The sequence below is a fragment of the Lepidothrix coronata genome, unplaced genomic scaffold (genome assembly GCF_001604755.1).
Source record: "Lepidothrix coronata isolate B3197 unplaced genomic scaffold, Lepidothrix_coronata-1.0 Scaffold38, whole genome shotgun sequence".
Lineage (NCBI taxonomy): Eukaryota > Metazoa > Chordata > Aves > Passeriformes > Pipridae > Lepidothrix > Lepidothrix coronata.
Genome location: NW_016690218.1, coordinates 126,292 through 149,732, shown reverse-complemented (window position 1 = coordinate 149,732; position 23,441 = coordinate 126,292). Strand labels below are relative to the sequence as shown.

General features: G+C 42.6%; 1 protein-coding gene across 1 annotated transcript in view; it reads right to left on the bottom strand.

The window, feature by feature from the left end:
* Positions 1-6,771: 6,771 nt before the first annotated feature.
* FAM179A (family with sequence similarity 179 member A) overlaps positions 6,772-23,441 on the bottom strand; it is a 29,431-nt gene continuing 12,761 nt past the window's right edge. Inside the window, exons 11-20 of the mRNA XM_017812767.1 lie at positions 23,019-23,151; positions 21,274-21,379; positions 19,291-19,526; positions 17,943-18,098; positions 16,657-16,774; positions 15,588-15,688; positions 14,030-14,234; positions 12,653-12,869; positions 9,418-9,504; positions 6,772-7,200 (exon numbers count right to left, since the gene is read on the bottom strand). Of these exons, the coding sequence (XP_017668256.1) occupies positions 6,956-7,200; positions 9,418-9,504; positions 12,653-12,869; positions 14,030-14,234; positions 15,588-15,688; positions 16,657-16,774; positions 17,943-18,098; positions 19,291-19,526; positions 21,274-21,379; positions 23,019-23,151 (1,604 nt within the window). The 3' untranslated portion in view covers positions 6,772-6,955. The remainder of the gene's footprint in view (positions 7,201-9,417; positions 9,505-12,652; positions 12,870-14,029; positions 14,235-15,587; positions 15,689-16,656; positions 16,775-17,942; positions 18,099-19,290; positions 19,527-21,273; positions 21,380-23,018; positions 23,152-23,441) is intronic.

The following is a 23,441-nucleotide window of genomic DNA, read 5'->3' as shown; positions in this document are numbered from 1 at the left end:
AGCACAAGTTATTTACAGTCAATTATTCCTAAGCTTTTACAGCATCCTCTTGAATACAGTTTCAGAAATTACTGGATCTTTCTTACCTAACTAATATATCATCGTGATTAAGTTGCAACTTTTAATTAATGTAGTTTTAGTTTTATTTGACATGTTTTCAGATACAACTTTTGTACCGAATAAGATTCAAGAGGAAAAAGCCCTTTGTATCATATTTTGTTAGGAATAGTTTAATTTTTCCTACAGCTTTCATCATGGTGGTGTCTGGCCATTTCACTTTCACACAGGATTTTTAACTGCCCACCTTCATGAATGGGGAACTGAGGCTCATCTTCTGTTGCATAAGGGACCCCTCTGCATACTAACTCCTGAGTTTTAGTCCAGTGCCTTATTTACAACCGTCTTTCACTAAGTTCAGTGCCATTTTATGTCACAGACACAAGGAAACCTTAATTGTTATGTTTAAGGTGGGGTGTTGAATATAGAGAAGCTCGCAGTGAATAGGTGTTTTGGATGGTCGAGGGTTTGTGACCTTGAGGTGGCAAAGCAGCCACACTCATAGTGAACAGCTGGGAGGTGCCAACTGATCCACCCAGTAATCACACAGGCAGATGCACCATCCCCCTATCAAGTTGGAAAATCACCAGGGAGATACTGCAAAGATCATCAGCAGGGCTAACTCTGCAGGTTAGTCTTCCCTCTCATCAGAAGTGTAGTTCTCTCCCTGCTGCATAAGAATACAAATGCATTTTTGCATGCATTTTAGGCTGGCTTGTTCTGCTGGCTGTAACCACCCAGACAGAAACACACCTGAAACATGACAGCAGAAAACTGGCACTTTGCATGACTAAATGGAGCTTTGTAGATGAACATGGAACAGAGTGGGAGGACAGCTTCTCCTCAGCTACTACAATCGGTTTATCTCTGTATGGCTTCATGCTGAAATTTCCTGGCATCCATAACAGGGAGTTAGAGAAAGTATTTATGTATATCCCCCAGGCACCAAATTCTGTGGAATTTGCATCAGCACATGGGGCAACACTTCACTTCAGCACAACGTGTGCTAGCTGGACATGGAGTCAGCCAAAGCATCTTTCCCCCAAACCAGGCTCCCTTGAGGATGTGGTACATGAGCTGGCATCCTACCACTGCATCTCTCCAGCTTTGACCGAGGCTGTGGTCATCAGGAGGCTCATTGCAAACACAGTCCTACCTAAACACTGCAGCTGCTGCTGAAGGATTCCAGTGCTACCCTGAGGATGCTGCAGCAAACTGAACATTGCTTGCAAGACACAGAGTTTCTCCAGGAATGATCTACAAGGTTGTAACATGAACTCATGATTATGTATAGCTAACAGATTCTCTGTAGTGCAATTAATGCACAGGACTCTTGCAAATCATGTGTTTACCTTCAATCTCTATTGCAAGCATGAAATTAAGAGTAACTATAGTATTCAAGAAATTATAGTTTGGCTCACCAATTTTTGTAAAAAAAAATTTTTTTTTACCATTTTTTTGGTCAACAGCTCCATTTTTCACAAATACAACATTTCTGGAATACAATTGTTTTATAAGACCATACTCAAATTTAACATTTATTTTTTATAGACATAAATAAATCAGAGTTTTTATATATGTGGTATGAGTTTGATTTCTTTTTTATTCTATATGCAACCAGCTTCAATCTTAGCCCCATGTTATACTAGTTATTCCTTCCTAAGTGCACTGAACTATAAAAGGTCCATTTACTTTCTCCTTCCCCACCCCAGCATAAGCTTGTCTTCTTTTGTGTTTTGCTGGTACATCACTTAATTTAGGTTGCATTTTCATTAAGCAAATATGTCTTTTTTTAGGCTACAGGATCCAGCCTGGGCACTGACATAGGTCAGCTGTGCTTCCAAACCTTCCCTGCCCTGATTTAAGCTTGAGCTACCTGGCAATCTTGTACTCAGTTCAGTGGAGCTTCTATGCACAACCACAGCTAACTCGAGCAGGGGGATGTGGCTTTGTCCTGAGGGTTAAAATCAGAGTGCACTGGCTGCAGTGGAGTCAGATTGCAGAGGAGTTGAGCACAGACTGAAGCAGTATCAGTTTCCCAGCCAGGGCTCAGAGCTGCGAAAAGAGCAGCCAACAGCTCTGTGCTGCACTTTATCTGAAGACCTTTAACAAGCTGGCAGCTGCCCTTGTTTCCAGTGACACTGCTCAAATCTCCGACCTTCAAGGGGCCTGTCATTTCAAGCCCTCAGCATCTGAAGATGGTTAGAACACCAAAGCACTGCACACACTCCAGTTGCTTTTTTTGGCTTCAAGAACAACCTCAGAAAGCCTAGAGGAGAGAAGACTGAGGGGAGACCGCAATCTACAGCTTCCTTGTGAGGGGAAGAGGAAGGGCAGGCACTGATCTCTTCTCTGTGGGGACCAGTGACAGAAATCGAGGGAATGGCCTGAAATAGTATCGGGGAGGGGTTAGGTTGAATTATAGAAAAAGGTTCTTCATCCAGAAGGTGGTTGGGCACTGGAACAGGCTCCCCAGGAAAGTGGGCACAGCACCAAGCCTGCCAGAAGCATTTTGACAATGCGCTCAGGCACACGGTGGGATTGTTGGGTCTGTCCTGTGCAGGGCCAGGAGTTGGACTTTGATGATCTTTGTGAGTGCCTTCCAATTCAGAATATTCTGTGGTTCTGTGATTAGCAATATGGCTGAGAATGCTATGCAGGTTATCAATAAACATAGCGTATTACACCATTTGCACTGTCACACCTCTAAACATTCAAGGCATTTCATATTCATTTATGAAGTTTTATCATTAAGAGGAATATTTTGAGAAGCTATCCCCTTTGCTATAAGAAGAGATCACAACACAGAGATAAAGTAAACTGTTCTTACAGTCATGTCTCATCAGTAAGGAACTGCCAGCATCTCCTGAAGAGAAAACCCTCTAGATTAGCAAATCATTAGTTCTTCCACATTAAATATACTCAGTGCTATCATGACTACAGCATGTGGAGATGCATGTAACAGCTATGAACTTGAAACTCAGATTTTGATCTTCCTGGGCAATATCCTATGGGCAAGATCCATAGTACCTGCAGTCTGAATTAGGGGCTCAATTCCATGTTGTCCTCAGGTAAAGGTGAAGGTTAATACAAACTCACAACCGTGTACAGAAGCATATGAAAATTGGGAGCAAATATCTCATGTTTGTATTTCTTGCCCATAGCCCTTTTTGGATGAATAATGAAAATATTAATGTCAAAAAGAAAGATGTGCAGATNACAGTAAATACTCAACAGGACAAGGTGATCAAGACTCAGGACCACATTATCCCTCTTATCCCATTTCCATTCATCTTACATATACCTGCCCTGCACCCATCCTGTTCCACCACCATTAGCACAAAATTACACATCCCCTAATTGTTCTCCACTCACCAACATTCTTAATTTCAAAATCAGGCCTCTTCCTTCTCCTCGTTATGTTCTTTTTCTTTACTAATATACAAACATGTGATTGCATTAAGCAATAGTGTGAGGATTTCTGAAGTTAGACTGTACAGACCCCATCCCTTATCAAGGTTATTTCAAAGAAAAAGGAGCGATAAGCCTATCTTACTCCATATGAATCCCTTCTGCTTTAATAAAGTTTTCCTTGAGGCATAGTTGAGTTGATTGTATAGCAATTAAAGAGAAACTGAAAGCGTTCAGTGTTACAGGCTGTCCTTCATTTATTATAAATACTACTGAACCACTGGCTCCTTAGGATAGGAATGAACCAAAGCTGAAGTCTAAGGATGTTAACAAAGACCCACCCTTCCCTAGAGGAGCAACTGTAAAGCTGTGAACAAAACTTTCCAGGCATTCCAGCAGACACACAAAGATACATAGCAAGGCAGAGATGACTCTGCAGATAAAACCTAAACCAACAAATTCAATAGCTGCTTCGCTTTCAAATGTGACTCTAAGGAGTCAGTCTTACGGGACAATTCCCTTGCAGCTTTAGCCCCTCTTATGATTAATATCAGTTTAATGTCTCTTACATCCAAACTGGAAATCAAACCTGCCAGTACAATACAATGGCTTTATTTTTGAAATGTTTTCCTCCACTTTGAAGCTTTGTGTCTCTTTGCTTGTAAATATAGTTAACGTGGACAATCAGGGCATAAGGCAATGCATCTTTCAGACCTTTTTTGAACATTGAAGGCTGTATCAGTAACCAGATATCCATGCAGATCCTTTCATCTTTATATTCAGAGAAAACACATCCATATACATGCATGTGCTAACTATTGTAATAGACCTGGATTACAAGTAGGTTTCCGTAGCACAGTTTTTCGAGTGGATAAGCCAGGAAACAGAGAGCATCAGGGACACCTTCCTATCACACAGTGCTCTGCAATTGAGCAGACAGTAAGACAGGACTGCTGGTAAGCAGTTACCTAACTCTGAGTCTTAGACAAATCCCTTTTTAGTCCACATAGCAACAACAGCTCATAACAGGGTAAAAAAACAACCAAACAAAACAAACAAAACAAACAAAAAACCACCAAACAAAAAAACCCCAACCAAACAAAAACCCCCACCTCTAAGGTGCAAAATAAAGAAATAACCTAGAAAGCACCATAGACAATTAAAAAAACCTACAAGCAATAGTATGCTCTTCATGTTGAAAAAGTACTTCAGAACTATTTATCCTACCGATACCCCAAAGAGGAAGAAAGAAAGCATGTACTGCACCTCTGAGCTCTGCTAGCCCAGGGAAGTCTATGGTGCCTCATTTTCAGCCCCACATAACTAGATTAAGCTTTTCCACAGAAGAACATCCACTGGAAACACCATAGCACAAGGAGTGCAGTAGGCGTGTAGATGCTCAGTGTATTCCCAGTTTCCCTGGGCTGATCAGTGCTTCTGCAGCCTCTTTTCTCCAAACACACAATGAAGCTCGTTGTGACCTTTTCAAAGGCTGTTTACACACCAGTAAAAATAGAAAGGTACTCATCAAATAAACTTAGAACACTTAAAACCTTGTAAATAAACTCTTCATAATTTTAAGAATCCTTTTATAGGTTTAATTTAGACTCTTTGCAGGAAAAAGGAGACTAGGACTTGTGTGAGTTTCTCTGTTCTTTGGACAATGCTTACCAGGAGCTTGATACACTCCAGAAGTACAAAGCAACAGCACTGGGGCTGACTACTTCCCACCCACTCATTTGGGGATGACAAGCCAATCCTGCAAAAAGTTAAGCAGAAAACTAGCACAGGGGTCAATATATCCAATTATCTCAAGCTTCTTATCTCGGCTTTTCTTTTCCTCCTAAGTTTGCATAAAACTGAGCCAAGATCCAACCTATATCTAAATTTAGTTTTGTAAGCCAAGCACTTACCAGGACTCTGAAGCACCATCAGGAGGACCATGCAACGTTCACGTTTGTTTGAACACTAAGAAATTCTTCTGGTATGCCAGAGCAATGACTTTAAGGAGACCCAAAAATGCCCCTATTCAAACAGTGGTAGGTGGAAAGTTTCACTGCCTTTACTACGATATTTTAAAAAGATCTGAGAGAATACTGGGGCAGGGAGCTGGTCACTAATTTTGTCTCCAAGGAAATCCCAAAAGAACACATTTACTCTGCTGGCAAACCCATAAACTTATGGACTATTCTTCCCTGCAAAATGTTACTCTGCCTGGGCTTTTCTAGTCCATGACCAGATCCATAGCTAAGCAAATACATGCAGCCACATGAAATACATATTTTCCTCCAGAAAACCTAATTAACACATACATGTGCATTTTCTTCTGTAACATCAAAAACTGGCAACAATGCAGACTTTGCTGTCAAAATGTTACAGTTTGCACTGGTCTGTAAAGTGTTTTTCCCTAAGGTGGAGCAAATTAAAAGGTAAGTTTAAAAGATTCAAATGATTATGAAATGAAACTACTAAATAATTTCTTGAAAGGCAGCATTGTCAATGATCATGCAGTCCACCAAGAGCTGGAGCTGAACCCAGAAGTGCTTGTTCCAGCTATGCAGGAATTCATCATGCTGGCAAGCACTGGTCCATGGTAATAAATTATCCCATAGCTCTGGGCTGAATGGCACCCAGGCTGGAGTATAAATAGATCTGAGAAACCCTTCTCACCTGTTATTGGCCTCACAGTCAACTCATCCTTCTGCACACAAGTTACAAACAACATCTCTTGACTGCTATCCTGGATAAATATACATATATATGTGTTTTCCAAAGCAGTGCATCTTTTCCCAGTGAAGTATGTGTCCTCTTCTTACATATAAAATTGTGATTGAGGACAGCTGTGAGCCAGAGATGTCTCAGACTGCAAATGGGCAAAGCTTTGGGATTTGGGCCAAGTTTTCTTTGTTTCTTTGCTCAGTTCTATTGTGAGCACAGAATACATCTCATTAGAAAACTTTAGACTGTACAGAATCTTTTGGGTACATTGTCCCCCAAACATGTAAATAAGTGGTACCACTGAAATGCCAAATAACAAATAGCAGCACAAATGACACAAAGAAGACATGTCAAAAGAAGAAGAGGAGAGGCTCAATGAGGAGAGGACATGGTGAGACACTAGCACATACAGTGAGATGCATTTCAATAACCTCACCACATATCCTCTAGGCTACCAGGTCCTGCTGCCTCAATCTCTTCTTTTTTTTTTTATTATTTTATTATTTTGTTAAATTTAAAAATATAATAAAAATGAAATATATACAATCAAAAATATATAATCAAAATAAAAAATATACAACCAAAACACATTTATTCCAAACTACATCTAAATATCAAAATACTATGTACATCCGTAGCTATAAAGTCTATAGGATAAGTCCCTTGTTCTTCAGACGTGCAGAATAAAACTAATGCCGCCGCCACGTCCACCTTTGCCTCCACCTGTCCAACTCAGCACTTCGCCAGCTTCCGGAAGCGTACCCAGCCTTCACCTGACATTCCAGCCCAAAATGTTGGAGAGGTTTTTCACCACGTTCTGAGGCTGGCTGGCAGCGTGCTGCCTCAGCTTGGAGCCCATCGCTTCATGTAGGGCCTTTGCAAGCTTGGCGACCACAGTCCTGACGTTGGCGCTTCGGACGGGCGGGACCTTGTTTCCCAGGAAGGACCAGAGCACGGGCAGCGCGTAGCGCTGGACAACTTCAGGGCTCCTGGGATAAACACGTGCCACAAGCACTGCAGGGCAAGAGGGACAAGCTTCTTAACAAGCAACCTTCATGCAAACAGGTACCTACCAGCATTTTTGATTCTTGGGAGCCTTTTCTGGCTAATATCAGCAAGTACAAAGAGCCCGACGACCCAGAAATGGGCAAAGCACCTGATCACCCACTGAACAGAACAAACAACCCCGCAGGACTAATTTCTCTAAATCAGAGGCCTTGTATCTGTGACAGACTTAGCAAAGTGAATCATATACATTTGTTAAATCATTTCACTGTCTGTTTCTGCATGACAAATGACCGAAATGTCAAATTGCTGTTTATTTCCATTAAGAAGTTGTCTAAATCCACTGTTGAAGATTTTGAAATGCACCTTAGAGAGGTAATTGAAAGATTTCTAAAAAAAGGGATGATTACTTTTTTTTGACCTTTGATGTAAAATGCCAAAAGTCTAATCTGGCAGTTCCCTTTGCTCCGTGGCACACAGCAAAGGGCAGTATTAGACCACACTTCAGAACTCCAGCCCATAAAAGATGGCTGCTGCTTGACAGTTTTATTAGAAACATCAGTGACTAACTGATGTCTTTGGCAGAATGGTCGAATCTGAGCTTTTTCTTTCCCTCATATTCTGTGGCTTCTAATGAACAGCTGTTTCAAACTTCAGGGTGTCTTAGATAATTGCCTAGACCCCATTGCCATGGCATTTGAGCATCTCACAATTTTAATGGCATTTACCCTCACAATGTTAATGGCATTTACTCTCCCAATGTGCACTGAAATAGCGGAAGAGAGAAAGAAAAATGTTACACGGGGGGCTGAAATTTAACCAAAAAACAAGCGTTCTCTCACATTCTCTCTGAAGTCTGCTCTCTGCTCATTTTCTGAACTGAACTATATTAAATATGAACAAAAATTTACTACCAATAGGCTCCTTGCATGGCAGATTTTGCTGAGAGATCAAAATCTGAAATGGTCTGAAGACCATTCTTATTTTCTGTTCAGTTGAAATGTTATGCAGTAACCATTTATTATTCTGTGGTGGAAGAACCTTCATTTTCTCTACGCTGTTAATCTAGCAGCAGTCATTCCACTTCTGGTAAGCAGGAAAAGGGTTATGGTACCCAGTTTAAAATGGGAGTTAATTTGAGTTTAAATGCAATTAAAGACATCGGTCACTATGAGACTTCAGAAGAGAAGGAGCTGTTTGTTCCAAGTAAATCCCAGAGAGAACATCTGCTCTTTCTAAAGTAGTCCTAATTTATGCTCAAATACTTCATTTGAAAAAGAGATTTAAATAACTGCAAAACTAAATTCTCCATTTCTGGAGATTTACTTTATTCAAATTATCTTTAAAGGCCCTTTTACATTTGCTATGGCTGAACATGCCCTTTTGAGATTCCTAATGAAGAAGCAAAGTGTATTAAACCTTGCATTAAAAGATGCTGGCATAATTAGCAGTGGATTTAGCCGTAATTAAAGCAAAGCTATAAATAGTCTTCTCTAGTATATATTGAGATTATCGTTTTTCCATTCCTTGGCTGTTGCTGACATAGCAAGCTACAAATATAAATCAATTATCAGCTGCATTTGTAGCATGTCGGACAGTGCTGATATAAAAACAGGCTGCTTGCACATCCTGAAATGCTCAGAGTCCAATGCCATTTTTGCAATACAGGCAGAGAGGCTCAGCACTCTGCTTCTACCCCCAAATCCTACCTTGCACAAAATCCTTGCCTTGTAATATGTGTGTTGAGTTTTAAGCTACCAAGCACTGCAGGGTTCAGCCTCAAAAGTTTCCAAGAGGAAAACAAGAATTCTGTGAGGACAAAACAAACTGATCCCCAGAAACACCATGTGCCACCATTTTTCCTAAAGGATGGTTGTTTGCTTTAGAAAAGGTTGCTCTCACAGACCTCCCTGACCTTTACTGTACTGTCCTTCCAAGGGAGGAGCCATCTAGGGTATTTTTAGCCCCTTTCTTTCCTGAAGGAGGGTCCTGAGATGCCCCAGTGAGGGCTCAGCCCTGAGCCTGAGCACTGCTCTCATCTCACACACAGCCTCTGCAGCAGCCAGGCAAAAAACTGCCAAATACACCTCTTATGTGTATTTTGCAGGAGGGACAAGCTCAGATTTTGATGAGCTACTGTACTGTCTATTCACAGGCAATCCCTCTGAATATTTCCTCTGGAGACTTCTTGGCTTAGAAGTGGATATTAGCTGAAGCAGGCGATACCTGAGAGACGTTCGGTGACATCCAGCAGAGCTTGGCCACTCAGTTGACTCATTCGGTTGCTAAACTCTTTCAGCACCGATACTTTATCTGAAAGAGAAACATTTATTTCTGCTCATTCTTTTGAGGACATAGGAGAAAGGAGGGTGGGGAGGGAAAGAGCAGAGACAACTGAATTTTGTAAAATAAAGTAAATTTCTGCCAGTTTCAGAGTCCTTTTCTTCTTTCCTTCTCACTTGGGAGGATTTTAAATTCAAAAAGAAAAGCTCTCATTTCACATTTGTAAATCCAAAGTGGTCTGCTGTACCAGGAGCTGTGTTAAACATTTCATATCAGGGACTTCAAAATTCAAATCACATGTAAGTAGTGACAAGGTTTTGCATGCCAGAGCTTTGCAGAAGTGATCTCCTCCCTTCCCTAAGGAAAAGGGTGAGATGGCTCAAAAGTTCACACATCCATTCCCAGTTTAAAGATAAGCTGGTTTTAAATCTTCAAGTTACCTGTTGGGATCTATGGACAAGACTCCAAGTTAATTTTACAAGAGAACTTACTGCTCATTGCCATCCACTACTGGGGGCTCCTGTACATCTGTGAAATCAGATCTTGGTAGAGAGATTGGAAAACAAACTGACTTCCCAGTACTTGACTGTCATATGTATTTTGTTTTTCCTATGCTGCCTGTTGTTGATATGAGGGTCTTGTTTGAATTTATAAACTGTTGCCTGGCTTGGTCTGCAAGCCTGCAGTCCTACCACTCCAATAAGCCAAGCAAAGCTTTTCTTGGAGACAGAATGTGCGTGGGATGCACTGTGATACCTCATGTCACTGTGTCGATGCCGTGTCACCAGGAGTGATAAAGCAGGCAACCTACTTCTTTGTGAACCACAACAGAGGTAAATCCCAAAGTGGTTTTCAGTAGCAGTGTATTATTAAGAGCTCCTCTTTTGCATGAGATACAAAAAGGAAGTCCCTAATGATCTTCTTGCAAGCATGCAGTAAAGAACTAATCCTGCTACCCTAATTAAGCTTCTGCTTTGGTAATTACACTCTTCTCATCCACCTTTTTAAACAGACACTTCACTTTTTGTCTCATGCTCCTGCAGTATTGGCAGCCTTTGTTTCACCTTTGCTGTTCCTCCCCTGAGAGTTACCTTGCAGCTGCTGCTTGGGAAAAAAAACTACCCTGAGATCTGGAGATCTTGAAGGAGTACAAACTGTTAATTAAGCATTAATATTGGTATCTACATGGATTATCAGGGGAACACTCAGGGCTTGGGCGTGTCTGCTTGGTTCTTAGGAATCCAAGTGTGTAGCCACTATTCACCTTCCATTTCAAGGTTTTCAAGTGCCCCGTGCATTTTGAAACAATAAAGCTCAAGTCAATAACACAATTTACCCAACTGCTACTTTAGCGGCCTTGAGAGACCTGAAGACAGAGGAGTTTTAATGGCCGTTAGAGAAAACGAGGTGGCAGGCAGCTCAGATCTTATGAACTCAGCTCTAACCCTCTGCTCTGCATATTAGCTAAACCTGTCGGCCGCAGGACAGATGGCCCAGCATTTGCAATAGGAGTAAAAGAAGAATGTACTTCTCCGTGCCCTCATTTTCTCTGCAGACACCTCTCTGCTACCTCAACACCTACAGGGGAAATTTCCCTTCCCCTTTTGCAGAGGGCTGGTTGCTCTGGGAGCTATGTGGGCTGCTGGACTGACTCCATGTCTTGACATCAGGCAGTGGCCATCTGATAGGCATTTCTTTCAAGACAAAAGACAAGGCAGGACAGATGAGGAAGTCTCACCCAAAACTCAGCATCTGAGGCTCAGAGCCTCAGAGCAATAGCTGGGCTTTTAGTTGTGAAGCTCAGTGGAGCAATGGGGCAGGACCGTGTGCTTTGCTCACTTACCCTAAGATAGGAGTGTTGCACAGTCCTTTAGAGTTTGGGAGGTTTCTTGTCATTTGGCACTTGATTTTAATTTGTAAAGGCAGCCAGTTTTAAAGTACATGGGGAGATTTTTCTCACGATTTTTTTCAGTAGAGTCTTCCTTCCCCCACTAAAGCTCTAGGCGATGAATTTTGAAATATCTGTGATTCAGTTGCTTGTTTGAATTCTTGCAAACTTCCATAAAAATGTGCAGAACTGAAAAAAATACATTCCACCTTGTTTGCTTGAACCTATCCCTGGGTAAAGTCATTGCGATGAGAGACAGATGTGCCTTGCTCTTGTTCTGATCTCTGCCACCGTGGAAAATTTATAGTGATCTCAGTATTGATGAGAGAGGAATGACAGAAAGCTCCACACAAAACCGTGAAGGGATTTGTTTGCCACATCCTCTGTTAGCAAGATTCTGCAGCTTTTTCCAAGACTTCTCCCGTGCACCACAAAAAAATGGATAAGGGCCAAGAGCAGTACAGGTCTAACACCCTTCTCCCCACTTCATGAACAGAAATAACTTGGGACACAGAAAGGCAGTGAGTCAGCAAATTCAATGAGTTTGCAAAGCAGCCGATGTGTAGAAAGTTGGTAACTCCCCTTTAAGGTCTGCCTCTTCAACACTAAATTTTTCAGACATATTCACCCAGTGCTGCATTTTCACAGCTGACATAAATCTGTGTGGCAAAGGAATTTACAGCAGACCTTGGCTATGTAGTTATTTGCTATAGTGATCTTGCCCCATGCAGAACAATGTGTGGAACAAGCCATCATTTACAGCTGGATTTATACCTGTTTGTTCTAAAGAAATGAATTCGGCAAATCATAAATTTATTTTGAAAAAAGAAGAAAAAGAAGAAAGGTGAAAATAGACAGGACCAGCTAATGCCTATAATGTAGAGCCTTCCAGGAGGCTGCTCTGCAGAAGCTCTGATGGGCCAGTGTACCTTCATGCCAACAGCAAAGCAATTCATTTAGGAAGTCAAACTGGGCTGCAGCAAGCTCCAAAAATGCCTTTGTCCCTGAATTCTAGCAAAGTTGTAGTCCAGGATTTATTGTTCAGCTCCTTCTGTACCAAAGCAGACAAGCAGCACAGAGCCAAAGGCTCCTGGGACTTTGGGGAAATGCTGATACACATTCAAGCCTATTTGGGGATCGGTGCATAAGGACTGCAGCACCACTGCTTTGGGTGGATACCAGCTGGATATTTCCACAGACAACAAGAGCTGTGTGCAGAGTCAGTGTTCATTTCAACCTGAGAGGGAGAAGCCACAGCTGAAGACAGTCAAAGTCAGAGGTCAGCCTTACCTAAGTGAGCAATGGATGCTTCCAGTGCTTTCACAGCTGCACCATAAATCCCCAAGTGCTTTGAGTTCAGATTGTTGGTGATTGCTTCCACCAGACGGATCAGCACTGGGTTTAAGGCATCTCTGAGCATGGCTATCATCAAAGCCAGCGCCTCCAGCGCCTGCTGCTTCACTTTCTTGTTGTAATCGCAAATCCTCAGGACAAAATAATCAAAAATCTGTAAAGAAAACAAAAGACATGAAAGCTGTACTAAAGTGTCTTTGTTTTAAGAAGGGGTGTAGAAACGAGTACTCAGCAATGTAGAAGATGAAAGTAATCCTTTCTGTCAGGTCAGTGCTTGCTGTTTTCCTGTGGGCTACTCACTGGAATGGTTGAGCAACCTCATGCTGGTTGAAAGATTTTCATATGTTTTTAAGAGGTTTGGGTGGGGACAGAATAGTTCCTATGATGTTTCTCTTCACCTATAAATCATTAAATTAATCCCATTTGATTAATGAAAAACAATATCCTTGGTATAGAAGTATGAAACCATTTTTCCATACAGTTGCCTCAAGTACTGAGGGTAATTTTGATTTTGGCAAAACTGTGGCTGGCTGAGATACAATACACGTTTTGTTTTATCTGTTTCAGAACCTGTGTCTGGAGAAGTGCAGGGCTCTGATCAACTCTTCAGGATCCAGACCATTTGTCTAACTAACAGGTAGACTTCTGAAGTTTAATGTGCTGTGCAGCTCTCCTTAGAGCAGGTTCAGTCCCTTGACAGCCACATTATCAGGCACCATTTTCTGGAAAAGGGGAAAAAGCAGCTACTGGGAGGAGAAGGAAGAGAAGTTCTGTCTTGAGCTATTTTCATCCTCTTTCCAAAGAGAAAAAATGCACCCCAGGAAGGATAAGAACAGTCTTTCCCAAGAATAAAAGGGACAAGGACAGGAACAAGTAGGCAGAGCTGTGCCTGTGCAAGACAAGACAGAGTTCACAGGAGCATCCTTTTTAAAAAAAAATTTTTTTAAACCAACCCAACCTGACACTTCTCTTTACCATCCCACTCCATTTTTGTCTAGAGAGTAATTGCCATGTTTTCAGTGGCTGGATTTCCTTTACTGAACCCAACTGGGAGTAGGAGACAGCAGAAGCTACAGCAACAGTAAATTCTGTCATCATCTCAGGAACAGCATCAATAGGCACCTGACAGAGAAATACATCTGGACTGAAATTACTTGTCCTGAAGCCTGGAGCTGAATTAAATTATTTTGGGTAAGAGGGACTAGCCTGTCCCAAACAACCAGGATGTAGAACCAAGACACACTGAATTAACTTCAATGCTACAGGCTTGGGAAAGGAGCTAAAGCAAATTAGCAATGGAGATACCCCACATACCTGGACAATGTTATTGGAGATGAGCCTGGGGCTGCTTTTGCAGAGATCTAGGAGGAGTGCCACTCCCTCCATTCGTATCTGAAACTCTTTGGCTGTCAGGAGATCATAAAGCTTCTGGAGCAGCTCCGTTTCTTCTACAGTTGGAAGTAACATAAGATGGACTTTTGAACGGTGTAAGAAGGGTACATCAGAAGTAGACTCCAAACTGGAAAATAAAAACAAGACCTGTTGGTGATAACATCTTTCCTCCTTAAGAGGAAAACCTCTTGAGGAGGCTTCCTTATTATGTGATTTCAGCTAGATCCTGACCTGAAAAACAACTTAGATCTCATGACAATAATTATAGGAGACAATCTGCAAGTAACATCTTCACTAGTGCTTACTCAGGAAAACCAAGGAGGAGATGCATCTCATTTATCTTCAGATGTCTACCCAAGTACACATCTAGCATTGCTTTGTGGGGAAAGATAGACACTACTTCAAAGTTTAAATGCTTCATCATATGGGAGGTGTCTGTATTATAATCAGGATATTAATTACTTTGGAGAAGTCTCTCTACACAAGGGTATGGCAATCTGGAAAAATAATTCAGATGCATCTAAACAGACGAATAGGGGCATATCTGAAAGATCCAGAAAATCAGTAACAGAGACAAAACCAGAAGCCAGGCATCCCATCACTATGCTCACATTATTGCTTCCCTAGAGACTGGATCTACAGCTTAACAAACCCACTGGGAACAATTCTCTTGGATCAACCTCTCTCTTCCATGGAAGGAATGACTAACTATGCTAGTGAGGCATGTGGTCATCTTTCTACCACTGCTGAGCATAACATAAATAAATCCCCTCTGTTATCAGAGGAGAATGGGTGCAAGTAGCTCTCCCACTGGCATGAGGAGACAGCAAGGACCAAATTCCTGTCTTGAATGCTGATTGTAGCACAGCGGAGGGGGAAGAAAGACAACATTCTCTTCAACAATCAAACAGCAGGAATGACATGAATATCTAGAGAAAAACTCCATGTTGAGAAATCTGTCGACCAGAACTGCTCAGAAATTGAGTTGCTACTTACTACTCGAACTTGGTACTGTTTGAGGGTGAGAAAACCATGATTCCAGGCCAAACCACGTGCATGGGAAGTGCTATTTTTGGGAATGGCATCTTGGTTCTAGACTGGGATTTCTCATCAAACCACCCATCTAAAAAAGACTCCACTCAGATAAAAAACCCCCGTGATTCAAATTACTTGTCCCAAGTCAGGCAGCAGAGACATGACCCTCTCACAGCCTCCACAACACTGCTCTCATCACCACTGCATGGGATCTTCTGAGCTGCAACCAGAGGATGTCTCTTTGTCTCTCTGAATTTTTGTGGAAAACCCTTCAAAAGAGTTGTGTTCAGCATAAGGCAGAAATAGACATATTTTATCATAGAAGATTTGTAGGGAAAGGCAACAATCTCGGGCACAGGGCACCTCCACCAGAAAGATTTTCCTGAGGAAGAGACATGTAAAGCTTGTCATGTGCTTTGTCAGATCTATCAGAAGTGCTCAGTACCCTCCACAAGAAGGCATTCTAGCCTGGGGCATCAAGCCATTGTTCCTCCTCTTCCTGGGGTTCTCAACAGGTGGAGGCTCACCTTCATGGTCTTCTATCCCCTACAGAGACATATAAAAACCCATGAGTCTTTAGAAGATAAAATAGGAAATTACTTGTTTAAAACACAAGTTGTAACCAGGATCACTGCTACCAGGAAAGGCTTAGGAAAATATTTCCTAACTTACAGAAGGAGACAGGCTAGAGATTCAGTGATGCCAACTATTTGTTTTCAATAACCCAAGGCAGGTTATAGGTGCTACCATAATGAGCAGCAGTATAAAATCTTGAATTCATTAGTCTTGAGCATAAATGGGAATAATGCAAACTGGTAGGGAACAAGAGTTCTTAAAGGGAAGAGCAGAAAACTTTGGACTCTCTGGAGCCTGGCCCCTTGTGTTGGGAGTTGATTTGGTTCACACTCACTCTCCCTATTCCTGCACAAAGGGACATTCCTTTCCAGAATGTGAATGTAAGTGAAAAGGAACAAAAAAAACCCCAAAACCCAAAACCAAACATGATTTTCCACTGGATGCTGCTGAATTCACCAAGCTTCTTCCAGCTCCACAGGGCATGACAGCAGGGCAGTATTCCCAGAAGACAGACAATAATTGTAGTAATTATGATTGCCTTGTGCATCTTTTGTGTATTTGGAAATTTTCTTGGCACTACTACTTCCTTCATCTTTTGCAAAGACTCTATTATCTTCAGAAGCACTATTCTCCCTTAATTGCTTTACTGGGGGCAAGGGAGGGACAAGGGGGGTGTTATGCTGAAATGTAAACATATTTTCTCCTATTTCCCTTTCCTGTTTGTGGCTGCTTTTCAAAATATTCAAAGCCCCACTGTATTTCTAATAATATTAGTTCCTTTGTTGTCTGTAGATAAACAGGCTGAGAATCAACAGTTCGTTCCCAGGAGCAAAATGATTCAGCAGAAGAGGAATGAGATAAACAAAGATTATCATCTGATCTCATATTAGCAATCTCAATACTTGCATGAAGGAGACATTTCTCCTGCCAGCACTTACTTTATTCTTAATTCTTGCCAGAATATCTTTCAAGTCACGTGTGGAAACAGATTGTTCCAAAAGCCTATTAAATTTTTGATGACTCATCAACATATGCAGCATCTTCCATCCATAATACCTAACACAGGAGAGAGGGAAATTCATAGAGACTATTACTGTCTTTTCTCTCTTGTGAATAAACAAAGGAAAAGTATTAACAGAATAAGTTGATACTTTAAACTCATCTGGTCCAATACTTCCATGAGAAGGTATTACCTATTCAGCAGAGATATTTACCTCCTCATGTCACTTTATGGTGCTGTCAGATGAACACAAGAGGCAAGAGGAGAACATGGGGCAACAGAAAAATACAATTTCACTCTGAAATTGTGGGTAAGCTTTTGCAGGATCGAAGGATCCCAGGGGACAAGTAAAGCACATCTGCTTTGTTGTCAGAGCTTATTAGCAGTGTCTTGCTGCCATTGCACAATAATTTACCTTTCTTTAACTGGCAGACAAGCCAGGACAAATCACCTCATGCTTATATTGATTATTCTATACTTTATATATGCATATGGGCAGCTAGTTGCTCGTGTGTTCTTGGCATCTATTAATGGGATTTTAATCATCAAAATAAGGGGCTTTTGGTGGTTTGGTTTGATTTTGCTACTAGGAAACTATAGCTCTCTTCAAGAAGAAATCTGGAGGTTGTTCAGCCACAGACAAAACCACTATACAAATCTGCAGAACATTTAAAAGATGAAATACACTGGCTAAGGACACCTGGAATTTTTCAAGGACAGTCTTAACTTTATGAAAAATAAATGCTTGGGATCCTTCAGTGATGAACAGAGGCCAACATTTCAGCTTTGAATTACACACAAGACCAAACAAAATTCTTTGACTGATTAATCTGAGCTGTTTTGATCTCAATAAAGAATCGTTCAAGTCACAGGAATTTGGCAGTGGTCCTTGCTGGGCAACCTCATGTTACCCAGTACAGTCATTTCCCCAGACAACCCAGGGAAGTGGTCACAGCAACAAGCCTGTCTGAGTTCAAGAAGCATTTGGACAATGCTCTCAGGCACGTGGTGTGATTCTTGGGGTGTCCTGTGCAGGGCCAGGAGTTGGACACAATGATCCTGATGGGTCCCTTCCAACTCAGCATATTCTATGATTCTATGAACTTATCCACACAGTAAAGTAACTTAATATTTACTTTACCTTCCACTCTTTTGTGGGTTTACCCTTTACAGCCAGACATCAAACAGTTTCCATATTTTAGGAGGTGAAATGAAGATCATTACCGTGTGTCCTTGTGACAGTCCTGAGCAAGCTTCACCGCCAGGCGCACCAGCTTCTCGGCCCTGACGGGTGTGGCTGCCAGTTTCTTGGCTCCAATCTTCTCCATCACTGTCAGCAGGTGTTTGGCTGCGCACTTCCGCACCAGGACATGGCGATGCCTGGAAATGAGAGCAAACAGGGGCAGAGGGAAAAGGAGGGCCAGAAACACATGCCTTGGTCATAGCAGGCTTCCTGTCATCCCTGGGAGGAGGAGGCCTGTGTTCTCACTGCAATTTTAGCCACCTGTAGAAGATTCTGTCCTCAGACAAACACAAAGTTGGCATTGTACCAAAGGACAGCCTGCATGGAAGAGGGAAGAATTCAGTCTCCCTGGACCCAATTTCTTTACCAACATTAACTCAGAGAAAGAGGGAAATGAAAGACAATTCATGCTGATCCATCAGAGGGGACCCACTACACAGACAGAGCTGCAGCAGGACTGAGGTTTATTCCACCATTTATCTCCAAATCTGCAAACCCTTGAGTGGGGGGAAAAAACACTGTAGGGCGTGAAGCTGCAGAATATCCAGCAATGCAGCCAGTTTGTTCTGTGAGGCTTGGCAAGAGATAAGTTTAAAAGTTTTACCCTTTTCCAAAGCTGAGGAAAGGGTGGCAGTCATTTTAGCCAGGTTGTCTTGTTCTAGAGGGTGCCTATTGGAAACTAGCAGGCACAGCGCCAATACTTTAAGGCAGCATTGGTTCACCTATCCCATGGGAGTCAGCCTGTGAAGGCGCCTTCTAAGTGATTCACCATCTCAAGTCTAACATGAAGCATCCATTTGAATAGAAAGTAGAGCTCTAAGGACAGGACAATCATATAAGGCTCCTCTTGGCAGGAGCTACGCCTGCCATGCAGGCTGTGCCACACCCAGCACGTCCTCCCCTGTGTGCTCCATGTCCCAGCAATTACCCTCCTTATTTCTCGAGTTAATGGCATAATGATGATGCATGGTTTTTCCCAGCACCTCTGTGGTTAGTTGTGAAATATCAAAGGGCGCTCACTGCTGAAATTGAAATTGTCCCTCTTCCCACAAAACCACAAGGCTCTATTCCTAGCCTTTGCAGGGACTTTCACTTCTCCACCATTCACCACGTCTAAAAAATGCTGACAGACTGTGAGAACAAATAGGCTGTTGAGAAGTAGGAGACAAGAGGAAGGAAATGAGGTTGATCAGAGGATCTAGTCATCAAGTACACAGAAGATACAGAATAAAGGACCCTTCCCTCCCATCATTCCCCTTCTTTCTCTCATCCCTTCCCCCACCCACACAATATAAGGTGAAAGATATAATTTGGAAAAGATCAACATACTGGACTCCGCTGTCCATGAGAGCAGTCATTGCTCGTGAAGGAGTCACATTCTCCACCATGACACCCAGGGTCTGACTGGCTGCTTTCTGAATGAACTCTGGGGAGTTCCAAACCATCTGGAGCAAGACCTGAGCAACCTCATCCACCTCAGAGTCCATGTCCTTCTTCAAGGTCACAAAGAGCTCTCCAAGAGCAACGATTGCAGAGTGAGACACCTTTGAGCGGAGGCTGGTCACCTGAGGAAGTCATGAGGGGAAACAATAATCACACTGTAAAGAAAATCAGTTCCCCTAGACAAAAGTCACAGAGAACTACAAGACTTCTCACTATGTCCAGGGGAAGATAAAAGCACAGTAAGAGCAGAAAACCACAAGCGCAGAAAGGCACTTACTCTGGTGCCAACTTCTTCTCTGGCCTCAGGCCCATTTACTGCAAGCCTATAAAATATTGTTACACCTAAACAAAGTGTGCTATTAAACTCATGGTGTACACTGCTTTAATTTTAGGCCCTTTTATTATAAAAACAAACAAATGAAAGCAAGGGCTGATTTCAAACCATAAAAGCACAATTCATAAAGACACGATAAAAAAAAAAGTAGGACTTTTCTCCTGTTCAAAAAAGCAACACCAGCAGCTTAAGCACTCAACCAGGAAACAGAAAGCACAGGCTCAAGTCTGCAGAATAATTTGCTGCAGGGACTTGAGTGCATCTACGGTTCTTTCTACTCAGGAGAAGCCTAGCTGTTGGCCTCAGGGCACTCATGGTTCCTGAAGATCTCATGCAATTACAGCTGCCATCAGTGGGGTTTCACAGCTTTCAGTGCTGCTCCATTAGAACCTGGAGTAATCCCCGCTTCCAAAAGGCTCTCCCACAAGGTTAAGGAAGCAGCGTCTGAGAGTCACATGCTTCATTTTGAAAGATACTTTAAAGGACAGACCAGTGATTCTTTCTCCCACACTTAGCTATGCCTCCTAATAAAAATTAACAACAAAGTGCTAGAAGTGCTTGTGAGAGAAAAATCTGGAACTGGAGTGAAATGAAAGCTGAAAGATGTCTCTGCATACGAGTGTGTAGAACAGAGAGGATGAAATTTCCTGCAAAATATAAAAGTGATATAAAAATCAGATGAGCTAAGCTAAAAGGGCTTCTACTCCTAACACTGATGATCTCAGAGTGGGAGAATCCCAGTCCTACATATCTAAACAGACAGGTTTTGAAGAGTCTAACAACACAAGGGGCATTCAAGCCTCCATCATTAAATATTGGAGAGAAGGACTGATTTTCACGGATATGAGTGAAGTCCTAATATCTTCTGCAAAAAGGAAAATTTTATCTATTTGGAAATTGTGTAACAGCTGGTTCAGGCCACAGACAAGTGCCAAGTTGGAAATAGAGCCGCAGATGGTATTAGGGAACTTAGGTTGAGACCTCTCTGCTAACTGAGAGATGATGTAGTGAAGACATGTACAACTGCCCTGCAAATCCCACAGCCGGGCCACTGTGCAAAATTCCACTTGTGCACAGAGGCAATAGATGAATGAAAAGGGCAAATTACATAAAAGCACACAGAAAGGAAGAAGAAGCCATCAGCGGGATACACCGGAAAATAAAGACCTGCAGTCAATCCCTCAGGATGCTGAGGAGGAAGAGAACGTGGGAGAAAGATGGGAGGGAAAAGCTTCAGTGTTTAATTGCAGCTTGGGCAGAGATTTGGGGTGTGGCAAATAAGCTAATTAGTGTCTCAGTTTCTGCATTTGTATATTGCATTATAATGGCACCTAGCTCAAAGAGGAGAGCATCAGATACCCTACATACCACTAAATATAGATATATGTACAGACAGATCAATTGTGACAGCAACTAGAAAAATAAGGTCTAAAAATAGTAATGAAGAGAGACACGGAGCACACATGTAGATGAACAAGCACCTATCCACTCTACACACCATGTATGTGGGACAAAATTCAGCACAGTGTTCTTACCTCTTTGGTGACTGCCAAGGAAACCTCACGAAGTCTACAAAGAAGGACTTTTGAATGGGAGATAGCCAGGCATTTGATGCTGAGGAGTCCCTTCTCCTTCAGCTCCCTGAAAAGCAATAACCAAAAAGATTGATTTTTCTCTCCACTCAAGAAATAGGCTGCATTCTCTGAAATGACCAGGGTTATGGCTCAAACAAAGGGAGGTGCTTTTCATACAGCTCTTAATTAAATTATGGAACTCGTTGCCACAGGATGCTGTGGCTGTCAAAAGCATTCACAAATCCAAAAGGCAAATAGATGGATTCAGATTGGATGGATTAATTTGTGGTGATTTAACAAGACAGCCTTTCTGAAATCTCTGGCACATGAAGTCCCTATGTCACTGCTTCCTAGAAGCTGTGAGACCATGCCATGCTTCTGTTCCTTGCACCCTCCCTGTACCTGTCCCTGAGACACAATCCTGTCAGTGTGTTACTGGGGTATTTTCCTTCTTTGCCATCCCCAGCAAAGTTCAAGAGTGAGAGTTTACACTGCCTCTCTATAGCTGAATTTCCACTCTGCAATCTAGTCCAGTCCACCCCACACACTCCCCATGAAGCAGCAGTATGTCCTAAAAGAGTTCACACCCGGGCAAGAACAGCAGAAATGCTGGATTTTCCAGAAAATCCCTACTTAAAATAGCACCCACAACAGCAACATATTATTTAAAAGGTGCAAAAACTTGCCTCTATCAGCACTTGCTTTGTGCAGGACCTAAGCTACAGGAAGGTACATGACCCAGCCATCAGGGCTGCAGCACAGGACTCGAGACTCATCCCACGGGGGTCCCTGAGTGTAACCCAGACCCCCCACACCTGCAGCAGCTCTCTGCATCTCACAGGGCACCAAACAGAAATGGGAGAGGGACAAAACAAAACAATTGCACTAGGAGATGCATCACGGAAGATTTTTCACAGTTATCCCAGTGTGAATGGAGTCCTAGTGAGCAGACACTAAGCCAGAAATCTAAAAGACAACCAGTATCACATGAAACTTTTAAGTCATCACTGCTGGGCCTCTACAGGTCTACTCCTGTCTGTGTCTAACTGCAGGACACACTGTGACTATTGACAAGACATCTCAGGCCCACATTAAGCAGTGAGAAGCAAAAAATTGAATTCTGAAAGTGCAAGATTCCTAAAGATGTTTTTTTTCTTTTTCCTTGTCTTACTTGTCTTTCCTTGAGCCCTTCAGGAGAAATGACAGGCTGAGCAACCCTGCACCACAACTCAGTCCACTCCTCAGAAATAGGAACTCCCTGTAGGTGTGTCTGGGACATGCAGGAGATCATAGGGAGACCCTGTCTTCTGCCACTGCTGCCAGCAGCAGGACCAGAGACAAATCCTTACTCAGTCCCACCTGGGCCAGTGACCTGAGGAACCCAAATCTCTAAACTCAAGACTGCTTCCATCCTGCTTCTGGCTTCAGCCAGCAAATCATCTTGTTCTGCAGCTTTCCCTCTTCCCTACAGATTGCACTTGCAGCTACATGGAGCAGAGAGCAAAACTAGGAAATAGCCTGGACCTGCTGCAGACCAAGGCCAATAAAAGGCTGCTCTCAAGTCTTTATACTCTGACTGCTCTGGAGTGGTTTCGCTAGTCCCCTTTGGACCTCTGGGCTGTCTGGGCTCTGAGGCACTAGAAAAATACACTTCTAACCTGCCTTTACTCTGAGAGGGAGAAAAAGGGAACAGGGGACTTTCTTACCAGTTGTCGCTGCTGAGCCATGTGAGTGCACTGAGCAACAGCTGCTGAGGGTCAGAAGAGGGTCTGCCTTTCTGGGCATTCCCACATCCTGGCTCCTCTCTGCGCTCCAGACCAATGGCCATCTGTGAGTTCACTATGAGGAGAAGGTCAGACATGAGCATTACATACCCCAGCAAGACACTCCTCCACAGAGCAGGCAGCAACCCAGTCTCCCAGCCAAAATTACATATGGATGAAAACTGGCACTGCTTCAGAGAATTCACTGCTGTCTGGCTCACTGCTTTCCCCAGCATCCAGTGCTCACCCAGCCACCCCCAGCTGGGCACCATCTCCTTGTGTAAACCTGAAAATTGCACACACAGCGCCAGCTCCCAGGTCCATATAGGTGCCACAGCCAGCTACAGGATCATAGTGCCACAGGGC